This window comes from Hyalella azteca, unplaced genomic scaffold, assembly GCF_000764305.2.
Source record: "Hyalella azteca isolate HAZT.00-mixed unplaced genomic scaffold, Hazt_2.0.2 contig5225, whole genome shotgun sequence".
NCBI lineage: Eukaryota > Metazoa > Arthropoda > Malacostraca > Amphipoda > Hyalellidae > Hyalella > Hyalella azteca.
In genome coordinates, this window is record NW_025935420.1 from 103,773 (window position 1) to 118,407 (window position 14,635).

General features: G+C 39.4%; 1 protein-coding gene across 1 annotated transcript; it reads left to right on the forward strand.

Annotated features, from left to right (window-relative positions):
- Positions 1-1,423: 1,423 nt before the first annotated feature.
- LOC108680357 (zinc finger C2HC domain-containing protein 1B) lies at positions 1,424-9,339 on the forward strand. Its single transcript, XM_018169165.2, has 5 exons — positions 1,424-1,549; positions 3,044-3,115; positions 3,760-3,957; positions 5,249-5,332; positions 6,526-9,339. Exons 1-5 carry the CDS (start codon positions 1,535-1,537, stop codon positions 6,742-6,744), a joined length of 588 nt encoding a protein of 195 aa, XP_018024654.1. The 5' UTR covers positions 1,424-1,534; the 3' UTR covers positions 6,745-9,339.
- Positions 9,340-14,635: the final 5,296 nt, after the last annotated feature.

A 14,635-nucleotide genomic window follows, 5' to 3' on the forward strand; every position in this document is an offset into this window, starting at 1 on the left:
TTCCCATCACTTCAAGTGAACAGTGAAGAATGTTATACTCGCTCCTATTTATCGCCATAGAAACTAACCTGGCTCACTAACTCGACGTCGCGTTGCTTAGATGCTTATATGAGGTACGCTACAAACCCTTATTATAGTACGGTGCCATGCCGTGTTAGGTTCTTGTTCTTCACATTACATCAACAAAAGCTTGTCTTCCATTTAAACCGGAGAAGTCATAATTCTTGATCAGAGTTTTGTACTGTGATCAATCGGGGACTTTTGTTGTGTGAGTTTTCTGTGTTAACGCAGATATTTACCTGAGCCGCGACTAAGTGCCAAGGGCTGAAAATTTCCACCATATTTTATGATAGAGGAAAAAACTCACGGTGTCCATAAGTGATTTATAATATATCTGATCGGTAAACAAGCCTGCCTGAAGTTTCGTTATCAGCGCGACCATCAGTCGTCTGCGTGACCTCACACGCTGACCTGCCTGATGTATAGGCGCCTGATGTAGACGCCTGATGTAGACGCCTGATGTAGACGCCTGATGTAGACGCCTGATGTAGGCGCCTGATGTAGACGCCTGATACGCCTGATGTAGACGCCTTATGTAGACGCCTGATGTGGACGCCTGATGTAGACGCCTGATGTAGACGCCTGATGTAGACGCCTGATGTAGGCGCCTGATGTAGACGCCTGATATAGGCGCCTGATGTAGGTCTCATTTTCTCACTCAAGTCTCACTCGTATTAGTTACTCACTCAAGTTTCATATACTCACTCAAGTGTCACTCATTTGAGTGCGGATATCGACCTTTAATCTTCCACCTAAAAATCTCACGCAACCAGCTAATCGACAGCCATCTGGTTATAGAGGTTGCTAGATCGAGGTCAGGTTACACCTCAACCTAGAAATGAGTGCGGCTGAGCCAGCCTAACAAAATTTAGAGTCGCCCCAGGTTCTGGTAATAAAAATCAGAAGCTGCCGCGCCTGTAAATTTTCACTGGGTAAGAAAATTTAGAGTCGCCCCAGGTTCTGGTAATCCAAATCAGAAGCTGCCGCGCCTGTAAATTTTCACTGGGTAAGAAAATTTAGAGTTGCCCCAGCTTCTGGTAATCCAAATCAGAAGCTGCCGCGTCTGTAAATTTTCACTGGGTAACAACATTTAGAGTTGCCCCAGCTTCTGGTAATCCAAATCAGAAGCTGCCGCGTCTGTAAATTTTCACTGGGGCAGCCTTTGTGCTGTTCGGGTAGTCACGCTCGTTCCTATTTACCGTTTGATCTTTTGATCAAACTTCATGCATTGAGAATATAGCAAAAGTTACCTATATTGAGTATGTAAAATTCTTATACGCTGCAAACGCAATATTCGAATAACTATTTCTCTCACAAGTATGTTAGAGATGATGAAGTGAGAATTTCGTAATACTGTTCTCTTGATGTAGTGGATGGCGGTTTTAAGACACTTAAAATATTACTTCATCATAATTCTGATGGGTGTCATGAAAGGAATCATCAAGCAGTGAAAGTGCAGATTGCCCATGCAGACATGGGCTCTAGCAGTGTGAGTAACCTTATTACCGCAGGGAACATATGTTAATATATTGTTAACGTAATGCTCCATTTCTCAAATTTACTTATTAATATATTTTCCTCATGTTTAATAAGTTTCAATGTCTATGTTTCTATTTGATATTAAGATTAAAAAGATTCCTATTATGCATAAACACAACTCTCAGTGTTTGTGCAGCATCATGGCAATAAAATCCATCTATTCTGTTAGTACACTCTGATAAATCTGACGAATTAATTCAAAAAATCGTAAATTTTGCTTTTGTATTCTCCCATTTGCTGCAGGTTGTTCATTTTAATATGTCTCCGACGTTCCATTTGTGTATGTTCATATTAATATGTTTCTGCATTTTGACCACTAATCAGCGATTAATAGTTTCAGTCATTGAGGAAGATTATTTTGCGTTTGAAGAGCTTTTCAGCGGTAATGTATTCACCGGAATCCACCGAAAATATTGTATATTTTTCCAACTATAACGATCGAGAGATAACCCTCAAGTTATGTATTGGACATCATATCCATCCTGTTCAAATATCGGGGCCGTGGGGCCATTGATTCGCGGGCGATTAGCGCTGGACGCTTTATAGACGCAATACCCGCGCATTATAGCGATGCAGGCCGGCGATGTGTTCATTTTTATCGGCGAAATATATGTCGGCTATCGACTGAGAAACGGCATATATGCTGAATCAATCGACAAAGAAATGGCATATACATGTATGCCGAACCTATCAACTGAAAAACGGCATATACATGTATGCCGAACCTATCAACTGAAAAACGGCATATACATGTATGCCGAACCTATCAACTGAAAAAGGCATATACATGTATGCCGAACCTATCAACTAAAAAACGGCATATACATGTATGGCGAACCTATCAACTGAAAAAGGCATATACATGTATGCCGAACCTATCAGCTGAGAAACGGCATATACTGTATGCCGAATCTATCAACTGAGAAACGGCATATACAGGCAATAAGTCCAGCAGCTATCTCAATCAATCGTCAGTTATGGAAAGATCGGGTTCCAAAGGCCGGATCCCTTGTGAATCAAGTCACGAAAAGTTCAAGAATCGGCAACAGGCCATGGGCCTATGTCTTCAACGCCGACACTTCTATTCTATTCTATATGCATGTATGCCGAACCTATCAGCTGAGAAACGGCATATACTGTATGCCGAATCTATCAACTGAGAAACGGCATATGCACGTATGCCGAATCTATCAACTGAGAAACGGCATATATGCTGAATCTATCAACTGAGCCCATCAAACGTTGTAAATGTTTTAATGGGTTGTTTTTGTAGCGTCAACGTAGCGCGAACTCAAAAACCGAGAATTGTTGCGAGATTTTACTGTAGGAGACTGATTACGTACTAGAAAAAGTGTTCTAAATAATTGGTCGTTACTAATTTTAGATTTCATTATGTTAAAAGAAGCTTGTTTTACCATTTATTTAATCGGTATTTTGTTTGCAGTCCAAAGCTTCGCCGTCGCCATCGTCTCGGCCCACGCCTGTCCCCAGCGCATCCTCCAGCTTCAAACCCAAGGTCGGTGGGACTGAGGGTACATTAAGGGTAATAGGGCTAAGGCTCCCCTTCAGGTCAGAAGAACTGAGGGCATAATTAGGGTGATAGGACAAGGGTCCTTAAGTCAGTGTAATTGAGAGTCCCATATGGACAGCAGGATTAGGGTCCCTTATTGTCAATGAGATTGAAGGTATTTTATTGGCAGTAAAACTAGAGATTTTTATCGGCAGTTTGCCTGAATTTTCTCTAGGGCAGGATCCTCCTGAGGATGGAATCCCTGAAGGACAGTTGGACCGGGTTATCCGATAAGTCGGTGTTTGATACTAATAAAATAATACTGTATTAGTATCATACTAATATTATTTACTAATAATAATGTTAGCAATAATTTTCACGTCAGAACGTCAAAGACCTAAAAATATTCAAGTTCCAAAGTAAAAGTGAAGTAAATTAAAGTGAAATTAACACGTTAAAAAGTGCCTTACTGAATTATTGAACTAAGACGTACGAGTCTCTTTTAGCCCAGGATGACCGCTGCTTGCTTTGCTATAATGCGTCTAATTACCGAAGATAATCGTCGTCTAGATGAAGATTCAGAAAATAATCACAGACTCGTGCGTTTGAATATTTAGATAATAATTTATTATTTAACTATGGCCTCGCAGACTCCCGCGTCTCTGGCCCCCTCACCGTACGGCTCAAGGAGAGGGTCGACAACATCAACGGGCGCGCCCCCCGGGCCCCGCGTCGTGCCCCCCGGCATGAAGCAGTGCCCGGTGTGTGAGCGATGCTTCAATGACGACCGCATCGAGAAACATGAAACCATCTGCCGCACCACACAAGCCAAGGCTAAGAAGCGCAAGGTTAGTTTTTACATGCACTTGAAGAAATGAGTGTTATTTTGTCAAAATAGCCGTGCACTTTTTTGCACAAGCCAGGGCCAAGAAGCGCAAGGTACATGCACTTGAAGAAATGAGTGTTATTTTGTCAAAATAGCCGTGCACTTTTTTGCACAAGCCAGGGCCAAGAAGCGCAAGGTACATGCACTTGGAGAATGGGTGTTATTTTGTCAAAATAGCCGTGCTCTTTTTTGCACAAGATACGCAAGGTTGGTATTTACATGCACTAGGAGAAATGAGTGTTATTTTGTACAAATAGCGATGCACTATTTTGTACAAGCCAAGGCTAAGAAGCGCAAGGTTAGTGTATACGTGCACTTGGAGAAATGAGTGTTATTTTGTCAAAATAGCCGTGCTCTTTTTTTGCACAAGCCAGGGCCAAGAATCGCTAGGTTAGTGTACATATGTACTTGAAGAAATGAGTGTCATTTTGTCAAAATAGCCGTGCACTTTTTTGCACAAGCCAAGGCTAAGAAGCGCAAGGTTAGTGTATAGGTACATGCACTTGGAGAAATGGGTGTTGTTTTGTCAAAATAGCCGTGCACTTTTTTGCACAAGCCAAGGCTAAGAAGCGCAAGGTTGGTATTTACATGCACTTAAAGAAATGAGTGTCATTTGGTCCAAATAGCCATGCACTTTTTTGTACAAGCAAAGGCCAAAATGGTGCAAAGTTTTTGTACACACTGTTTTGTGATATAGCTATCAAATTATTACCCTTTTAATTCATGTTGATAGACCATGTTTGCCAAATTGAAATAAAATCTGGCTCCCTGGTATGAATCGAGAATTAGAGGGCCAAAGTTGTAAATATTCTAATTATAGGCATAATTTATTCCGAAATACTAATGTTTGAGTCCATAATTGTGCCTTAATGCCTTAATCTATCAGAACTTCAATTTTGGAAAGGGATAGTTACACAATTCACAATAACTTGGTACTTTCCTTTGAACTTTGAACTCTGTTGAGAATTACGTTGAATCCTAGCATGCTGTGTAAAGGTCTCGGCTGCCGGCAATAAGAAAGTGCTTTTTTTTAAGTCAACTCTTTATTTGAACCCATTCCAGTTACCAAATTTTAATTCATTTGATTAACAACATTTCTGAAATGTGCTAACAAGATTTATTAGAGACAATTTTATGTTTCATTTGGGAAAATGCGAATTCTTACGCTCTATTTTACAAAGGCTCAGCACTATAATGTTATTATATGTTACGATGCCTTATTTTTGATACTAAAAATTTTCGAATTGTCGCAGGCGTTTGACCCTGTCAAGATGCGCAACAAAGGCACGGAGGCTGAGAAATACGTAGCCAGAGGACTACATCTCAAGGAGGTCAAGGTAGGCTAAATTTGCCGAAAAATTGTATGAAAATACTAATCTAGCCATTTAATTGATTGGTTTCTTAGTGGCATGATAGTGAAATTTCTTTACAAACATGAAAAATCTCCATGAACTGGAGGTTTCTGTTTTTGATTCCATGGATTTATTGTTACTGAGCTTTTATCCCAGTGTGACGTGCTTCCTGATTCAAGAGATTTATTTTTAATACTCAATAAAATAAAGATATACGTTAAATTCGTCAGTTTTATCATGCCAGACGAACTCGCAACACAGGTTTTGCAAGCGTAAGAATTCAAAACTAAAATTGCAAATAAAACTTTTCCTTGACTTGTAAATGGCATGAACAAAAACACTAATTGATTCTTTAATATGACAGACTAAAACGAAGGATATGCCAAGCCGGCACGTAATATTATTAGTTTTTAACTAACTAAAAGTTCATTAAAATGTGAAGTGAAATTGAGAACAACTAAAGATAAAAAATTTTCGTCCTTCATGTCAGACGAAGGAGTAGGCCTGGCATAGTTTGCTCTTATAATTACCCCAATTTATCTTTGTTAAAACGTTAAACGTTATCTTTGTTAAAACGTAAAACGTAACTAAAGATGAAGATTGGCAGACGAAGAAGAAGGACTGGCTTAGCCTCGGCTTTAAAGTTATTATTGTCTCGTCAACTATAGGTTTATTGTATCGTTAATGTAGCAAAAAATTAAGAACAAGTGAAGATAATAAATTTCCTGTCCTGATGAAGAAGAACAAGCTTAGTATGCACGTAAAATTACCCCAATTTATCTTTGACAAACGTAAAATTGAGAGCATCTAAACATAACAATTTCTCCTCTATCATTGCAGACGAAGAAGAAGAACAGGCTTAATATGTGCGTAAAATTACCCCAATTTATCTTTGACAAAACGTAAAATTAGAAGCAAATAAACGTAACAATTTCTCCTCTATCATTGCCATCGAAGAAGAAGGACTGGCTTGGGATGCACGTACAATTACTCCAATTTATCTTTGACAAAACGTAAAATTAGAAGCAAATAAACGTAGCAATTTCTTTTCCATCCTTGCAGACGAAGAAGAAGGACTGGCTTTGGATGCACGTACTATTACCCAATTTATCTTTGACAAGACGTAAAATTAAAAGCAAATAAACATAAACGTAACAATTTCTCCTCTATCATTGCAGACGAAGAAGAAGGACTGGCGCAAGCAGCACGAGGACTTCATCGCAACAGTCCGGGCTGCTAAGGGCGTGAAGGGCTACGAGGCACCTCCCCTGGACACCTCCGACTACATTGAGTGTCCGCACTGCGGCAGGAAGTTCAACCAGACCGCAGGCGACCGCCACATCCCTAAGTGTGCCGAGATCAAACATAATAAACCTGCAGCCGGCAAGCGGCGTTAATGAAACACAACAAACCTGCGGCCGGCAAGCGGCGTTAATCAAACTCGACAAACCTGCGGCCGGCAAGCGGACTAATCAAACAACAAACCTGCTGCCGGCAAGCGGCGTTAATCAAACACACCAAACAAGCGGCCGGCAAACGGACTAATCAAACACAACAAACCTGCGACCGGCAAACGGAGCTTATCAAACTCGACAAACCTGCTGCCGGCAAACGGAGTTTATCAAAATCGACAAACCGGCGACCGGCAAACGGAGCTTATCAAACACAACAAACATGCGACCGGCAAACGGACTAATCAAACAGAACAAACATGCGGCCGGCAAACGGAGCTTATCAAACTCGACAAACCTGCGGCCGGCAAATGGAGCTATTCAAACACAACAAATCTGCGGCCGACCAGCGGCGTTAGAACGACATGATAAAGCCAATAAAATTAACTTAGCTAATAAATGCCTCATGGTTGATGATCGCTTGTTCCGAGAACAAACACAACATGCGTGCGACGGGCAACCTATGCTTGAAGCTGATATAATTTGTTACTAATATACGGTAGGTACATAATAGATGCATAAGCTAGCCTACCGCATGAACATAGCAGCATTGAATATCAACGGTGCCTTATTTTATTGATCATTATTCTGATCAGCTCGAGTGCTGGTGTACGCGTAAGAAGAGCACCGGTGGTGATATGAGTTAATATAATTTAAATACTACGAATATTTTATATGTGCTAACATTTTGTTATCACAAGATATTGGGATATCTTGTTATCACAAGATATTCGCGAGTTTCAACGTCAATCAACTCGAATTAACTAAGCCCACTGTTGATGTATACAATATATACAATACAGTCTATATTTCCAGCAGTCTATTCCACGTCTGACAAGGAAGTAAAAGTTGACCTGCCAGACCACATTTGCTCCTGAGATGAAGTCTCAAGGCGAGTTTGTTTTGAGAAATTCTGTGGTGAAGGTTAGGCTAGGCCGCCTTGTAGAGGCCTAAATGTCACCTCATTTTGGCTTAACATGAGATGCCGCTTAAGGCATTCAAGGACTCCTGACGTAAATAATTTCAAGTATCCGGTGATGTTGCTTATGAGGCCATTGATATTTGTAAGAAATGTCTTCTGATTACGTTAGCAGTTATTCACGAGTGCGGCCGATGGGGACTCGATCGAATTATTGCGGTTAATTATGAAATAATTCATTCTACGAAAATCCACTGTAATTATACTATATTGTTAATTATGGATGCATACTTTGGTGCCTTGCTTGCAAAAGCTTCATTGTTCATTTCCCAGAAGTCAGAAGGTGGCAATATTTATTAGTATCGTTACAGTTGTTTCAGGGAGAATTCATTAGATGGTAATTAAAGTGATAAAAATTACATCAAATTACATCGAAAATATCGAAGATTATATGACTTCATTCACTAGGTCCGGTATCATATCAGTAACATTCCATGTAATATAGGTACATTATAATATGCGTTTAAAGTGATGAAACTAAAATTAAATCGAAAATCTCGTGAATTATCAGACTTCACTCACTAGGTCCGGCATCAGTAACATTCCATGTAATATACATTATAATATGCGTGTATTGTAAGGGATGTATAGACTTGCAAAGCGTGTGTCATGCGAGCCGTGCTCGCAGGAACCTTATTTTCCATTTACTACTAACTCATTGCAGTCACTTGTAGCTCTTGTGATAACTTGTATCGATTTTACGTCCACTATTGTTCATTAAAAGCTAAGATGTTGACAGCGGTGCGTCGTTGTGGCCGACAAAGATGTCTGTCGTGAAATGATGGTGGAGTTGAGAGTATTTCTTTTTTACCTTTATTTACCATTCAGTAATTGAATGGCTATCCTTATGCATATATTAACCACTAACTTTTATTTAACCCTGTATTACTCGTGATCAACAACCTGTTTTGTATATTTATGTTATTTCTGCCTATACTGCTGATCAAGCTTTTTTTGGTACTGCCAAATTGCAACCATTTGTCAGCGATTCCGTTTGCATTTTGGTACGTATGTAGGCTTCTCAACATTGATAGCAAGTTCTTTGATACGCATTGTATTGTTTTCAGATGATATTATTTCGTGTGTCGTGTGTTCCGTAGGCGAAAGGCGTATAATGCTGTTGGTCCGACTTACGTGCCTTCGCCACGCGTGCGATGTAATGATTTTCTTTGTGGGAATAGAGTCAACTAATTTTTCATAGATTCATCTAGACGCTTTTAAAATTGCCATGCAAAGAAAATTACTCGCTCGAAAAAAAATATATATTTCTTTCATTCGATCCACTCAACTAATTTTTCGGTAATTTTATGTTCTTATCAATGTTTACTCCCAGGACATTAATGAACTACAACCTAGCAGCTTGCGTAAGATGACAACTTCGTCGCGCTTTTTAGTTAATTTAGTTGAAAAAGATGTCAGAAAACACGACAGGTAAATATTCATAATTAAACTTCTCTTTATGTCGTGCCGTCTTGAGCTCGTTTTTTTATAATCGCAATTTTTTGTTTTGTTTTGCTCGTCGCATGGAATCAATATCTTCAAGTAAAAATATCCACAACAAATTGTGTTCTTATGGCCTATGGAGTTTTCAGTTTTTTCCCACTTCCGCAGTTTTCGAGTTAAAGATACCTATATATTAATATATTTGAAAGGTGGCTCTCGAGAGTATTAACCACCAACTTTAAAACTTATATATATGTTAAGATATACTTTAATGCAGGTTTCGTTGAAGACCAGAGAGTATTTCTTATTGACAATTTTCTTATTGTTTTTAATAATTAATACGTTTTTCCTAACTTAGCTTCGCGTTTGTTTGTTTGTGGATTTGTTTGTTGTTAACATTGACAACGAAAATTATCCCACTTCTGATTGCTCTAGAGATCAGAAATTCGGCATGCAGTCTATTTTCGCTTAACAATTTCAGATACAATCATAAAAACTAGCAATTAGAGACCTAAATTAGCTTAATTAGTAAAGTATATATATAGTATATATATAGTATGAAGTGCGGGCGCTGACGTTATAGACGAGCAGGCGCTGACGCTGCGTATCATCGATACGTACGTCAAGTCATACTTGATCAAGTCTTAATCGTTTTTCTTGTGGACTAAAAAGTAGAAAATAAAATACTTAAAAAAACACGTTTTTCTTGTGGGCTAAAAAGTAGAAATTTCCAAAATTTAAGTGTTGTGTGCTTTTCGCTTTAATCATAAATCTGCCCGACACACGTTTTTTAGGGCGAGCCATAATTCATTTTCTACTTTTTAGTCCACAAGAAAAACGTGTTTTTTAAATTTTTTTTAAGTATTTTATTCTCTATTCGGCGAATTAGGCTCTTGATAGGAACTGAAAAGTCAAATATCAGGTTTCTTATTGACATTTTATTAAAATTTTAAATTTACGACGTTTCGAATGCAACTTCATGCATTATCAAGTAGAAGAGGAAGAGTTTTGCAACGCTAGAAATTGAAATTTTGAAATGAAATTAGTACAAACATAGGTATTATGGATACAGATTGAAATTAAAGCATAAATTGCGAGAACAGTTTCAATGTCCTGACAAATCCGGTTGTAAATTGACAAATCCGGTTGACAATGTCCGGTTGTAAATTAATAGCTGGAGATTCCTGCTTGATGATGAGAGCCTCAGCTATCGCCAGTCTCGTGGCGTCTGGGCATCTCATGATGATTCTGGTGTGGGTCTCCAATGTCGCGCGAGTGAGTGTCTCATTATGAGCCTCTCTCATGTGGTTCTTCGGTCCTCCGGTCTGGAGGTGGCATGTTAGGCGGCGGCTCAAAGTCGTGCTGGTCAAACCAATGTAATTTACGTTCTGGAGAAGTCTACAACCTTCTTTGTGGCAAGAATATTTGTAAATAACATTAGATTCGTGTAATGGGCCCGACTTTTTGCACGGGTTATTTTCCATTATTAAATTCCTGATTTTCATATTTTTATAGTACATAAGGAGTTTGATTCGGTCGGCTGCGGTTGTGCTTTTGATGTTAATTAGCACAATTGATTTGAGGACTCTTTCGTCAGTCTTGTAGCCTCCAGTCATCTGATTTTGTTTTGGTAATAAATTGTTACAATACGTTCGTTGGATGTTAGTTCATTGTCAGTTTGCTTTTGACGTGCTCGATAGTTTGAGATTTCGCTGTCAATAGTTTTATTCGCGTAACCGTTGTTTACCAGAATTTGCTTGCAGGTCTGGAATTCAGTTCTCAAGTCACTGGCCGATGTACAGGTTTTAAATGCTCTGTGTATTAAGGCGCGAATAGTGCTGGTTTTGTATCGCTGGGGACATTCACTTGCTTCGTTCAGAACTCTTCCGACGTCAGTAGGTTTTCGGGAAACTTTAGTGACGGACATTGTATCATCTACTTGCACGAGTATATCGATGAAGGGCAATGACTGATTAAGCCCAAATTCGCAGGTGAACGTCAAAACTGAATTGAGTTCTAAGGCCACGCGTAACTCAGTCATGTGATCCTCATCTCGAACAACGACAAAAATATCGTCGACGTATCTGCAGTAGAGCTCAGGCCTGATTTTTGCGTCCGACAATACTCGGTTTTCTAATTTGCACATGTATAATTCAGCAAAGGTTGAACCCAGAGGGCTGCCTTGGCAACACCGTTGATTTAATGGTAAATTTTGTTGTCAGGTGTCCGGAAAGGCGATTCTGAAATACAAATGCGGAGGAGATCAACTAGGACATTTTTGAATAAACATGGTTAGCGGAAGAGTTCTGAACGATGCAAGTGAATGTCCCCAGCGATACAAAACCAGCACTATTCGCGCCTTAATACACAGAGCATTTAAAACCGGTACATTTGCCAGTGACTTGAGAACTGAACTCCAGAGCTGCAAGCAAATTCTGGTAAACAACGGTTATGCGTATAAAACTATTGACAGCGAAATCTCAAACTATCGAGCACGTCAAAACCAAACTGACAATGAACTAACATCCAACGAACGTATTGTAACAATATATTACCAAAATCAGATGACTGGAGGCCACAAGACCGACGAAAAAGTCCTCAAATCAATTGGGCTAAATAACATCAAAAGCACAACCGAAGCCGACCGAATCAAGCTCCTTATTTACTATAAAAACAAGAAAGTCAAGAATTTAACAATGGAAAATAATCCATGCAAAAAGTCGGGCCCATTACAAGAAACTAATGTTATTTACAAATATTCCTGCCACAAAGAAGGTTGTATACCTCTCCGGAACGTAAATTACATTGGTTTGACCAGCACGACTTTGAGCCGCCGCCTAACATGCCACCTCCAGACCGGAGGACCGAAGAACCACATGAGAGAGGCTCATAATGAGACACTCACTCGCGCGATGTTGGAGACCCACACCAGAATCATCATGAGATGCCCAGACGCCACAAGACTGGCGATAGCTGAGGCTCTCATCATCAAGCAGGAGTCTCCAGCTATTAATTTACAACCGGACATTGTCAACCGGATTTGTCAATTTACAACCGGATTTGTCAGGACATTGAAACTGTTCTAGTAATTTATGCTTTGATTTCAATCTGTATCCATAATACCTATGTTTGTACTAATGTCATTTCAAAATTTCAATTTCTAGCATTGCAAAACTCTTCCTCTTCTACTTGATAATGAATGAAGTTGCATTCGAAAAGTCGTAAAATTAAAATTATAATAAAATGTCCCCTGGACACCTGATATTTGACTTCTCAGTTCCTATCAAGAGCCTAATTCGCCGAATAGAGAAAAACAATAATAAAATTGTCAATAAGAAATACTCTCTGGTCTTCAACGAAACCTGCATTAAAGAAAATCTTCTGCCAAACTACACCAATTATTGTATATATGTGGAGAGTCAGCTGTATACTTATTGTATATATGTGGAGAGTCGGCTGTATACTTATTGTATATATGTGGAGAGTCAGCTGTATACTTATTGTATGTATGTGGAGAGTCAGCTGTTCATTACCTCGTTCACCTCCCGTAACTAGCGTTGGTTCATTACTTCATTATTCACAGCTTGTTGCGGGTCTCGAACACGCAACTCGTTGTTTCCCATTTACTGTGCTTAACCGCTCGGCCAGAACTGTAGCAGGTAGCTGGGATCGAACCCACAACTCACTGCTCCAATTTTGGTACAGCGAACTGTAACCACTGGGCCACCCAACATCCTGATGATGTTTAAAGTCTGTCATAAAATTTTACAGGAAATACCATTTTAACCAACAATGGATCGTATCGCATCACGTTCTAAACGTACATTTTTTCTTACTTTTCTTCAGTAAAGATGAAGAAATTTAATCCGTTTGACGTGTCGGACCATTTTAGGGCCGGTCTCCGAATTTAGTGACCAAGAAATATTTCATAAAGTAATGAAAAGAGTTCAATGTAAAAAAAACTGCGCTGCAACTTTATCATGCGACAACATTTCTTCTCGCTTCGAATCACCGACATGTGGAACAGCCTCCCCTATGACATCGTTGGCGCTCTGAGTATGAACGCGTTCAAGAACAGACTTGATAAAGCTATGGAAAAATATATGTTCAAACTTTAAATGCCTAGCACCATATCGAACCCGGTGGAAGTCTATATATAGTAGCTATTTCGAACTATCGTTAGTCCTGAAAATATCCAGTCAGTTGACACGATTTTAGATCTTCTGTGAACAAGTCACGAAAAGTTCAAGAATCGGCGACAGGCCACATCAGGCCTACACTTCAGCGCCGACACAACCTTTATTTTGTCTTCTGTTGAAAAGTCATGTTATCTGGTCCGAAGTCTTATCGGGCCATCACCTCTGATTACAAAGCACGCAGCGCGTTGCGAGCTTGTTGGGATAACTCATGTAAACAGCCAAGCTTCATACCAGCCACCGAACGCTCACAACATCACTTGGATGACTTTGAAATTTAGATTAAATATTAATTTAATATTAAAATTACCACTACAAAAATTCACAAATAAACAGTGGATGCATATTATTCGCCTTCAAATATCTAGTTAATTAGCTACTCGAGCAATTATGTGACATTATTACCGTTCGGTTCCTCTGACCGTCTGACGAATCAGAGATGTGAATTTTGAGAAAATCAATACCGTATTCCCGCTCACCGCGAGCTGAAACTTCCTATAATATTTTATAATGTAATATAATATCCCTCTCGGATATTATTTTTGAATAATTCCGTCATTTGCTTGCTGGCATCGCAGCACATCAGACAGATAGCCGCATGTATAGAAAAGAAGTGCCGGCACTGAAGAAATAGGCCCATGGCAAATGCAGTCGTGTACCAAATTAAATAAAATAAGTGTTCCACGCTAAGCACATTTCAGTGCCGATTCTTACATATACTCGATGCATGTATTCGTTGTAATTATGGTTAATAAATTTGCTTACTGTCGATGATGGCGTGCTGGAAATTGCCGACAATATAGAATAGTTAAGTCATTGCTCGAGGCATGCGCGTGCTCAGTCTTGGTTTATTAACGTACATCCATGATTCTAATTTTCACTATGAAAATTGCTTCTGCTGCTGACGCGCAGTATATATTTTTGAAGCTTCCACCAATCATCTCGAGGATGATTGGGTGCGAAGCCACTTAGGAGGAATTGTTTCGAGTAATATAAAATTTTAACATGTGTAATGACGATTTGCGGATATATGTCTCAGAGTCACATTAATTATCTGCATTGTCTACGTAGTAAAATAATGAAGACTTGGCAACCTAGGCTATATTCGAACAAATGACCAGTTACCTGAAGGCATTCTTCTATATTCTATACTCATCATGAAGTCATCACAACTCGGGACCAGGCAAACACACATAACTGACAGTCTATAACACACCCA

What these genes read in the sequence shown, in the direction of transcription:
- LOC108680357 (XM_018169165.2), top strand. An exon ending in CCTCCAGCTTCAAACCCAAG is followed by an intron (nt 3,116 to 3,759) that starts GTCGGTGGGACT and finishes ATGGCCTCGCAG; the next exon opens with ACTCCCGCGTCTCTGGCCCC. An exon ending in TACATCTCAAGGAGGTCAAG is followed by an intron (nt 5,333 to 6,525) that starts GTAGGCTAAATT and finishes CTATCATTGCAG; the next exon opens with ACGAAGAAGAAGGACTGGCG.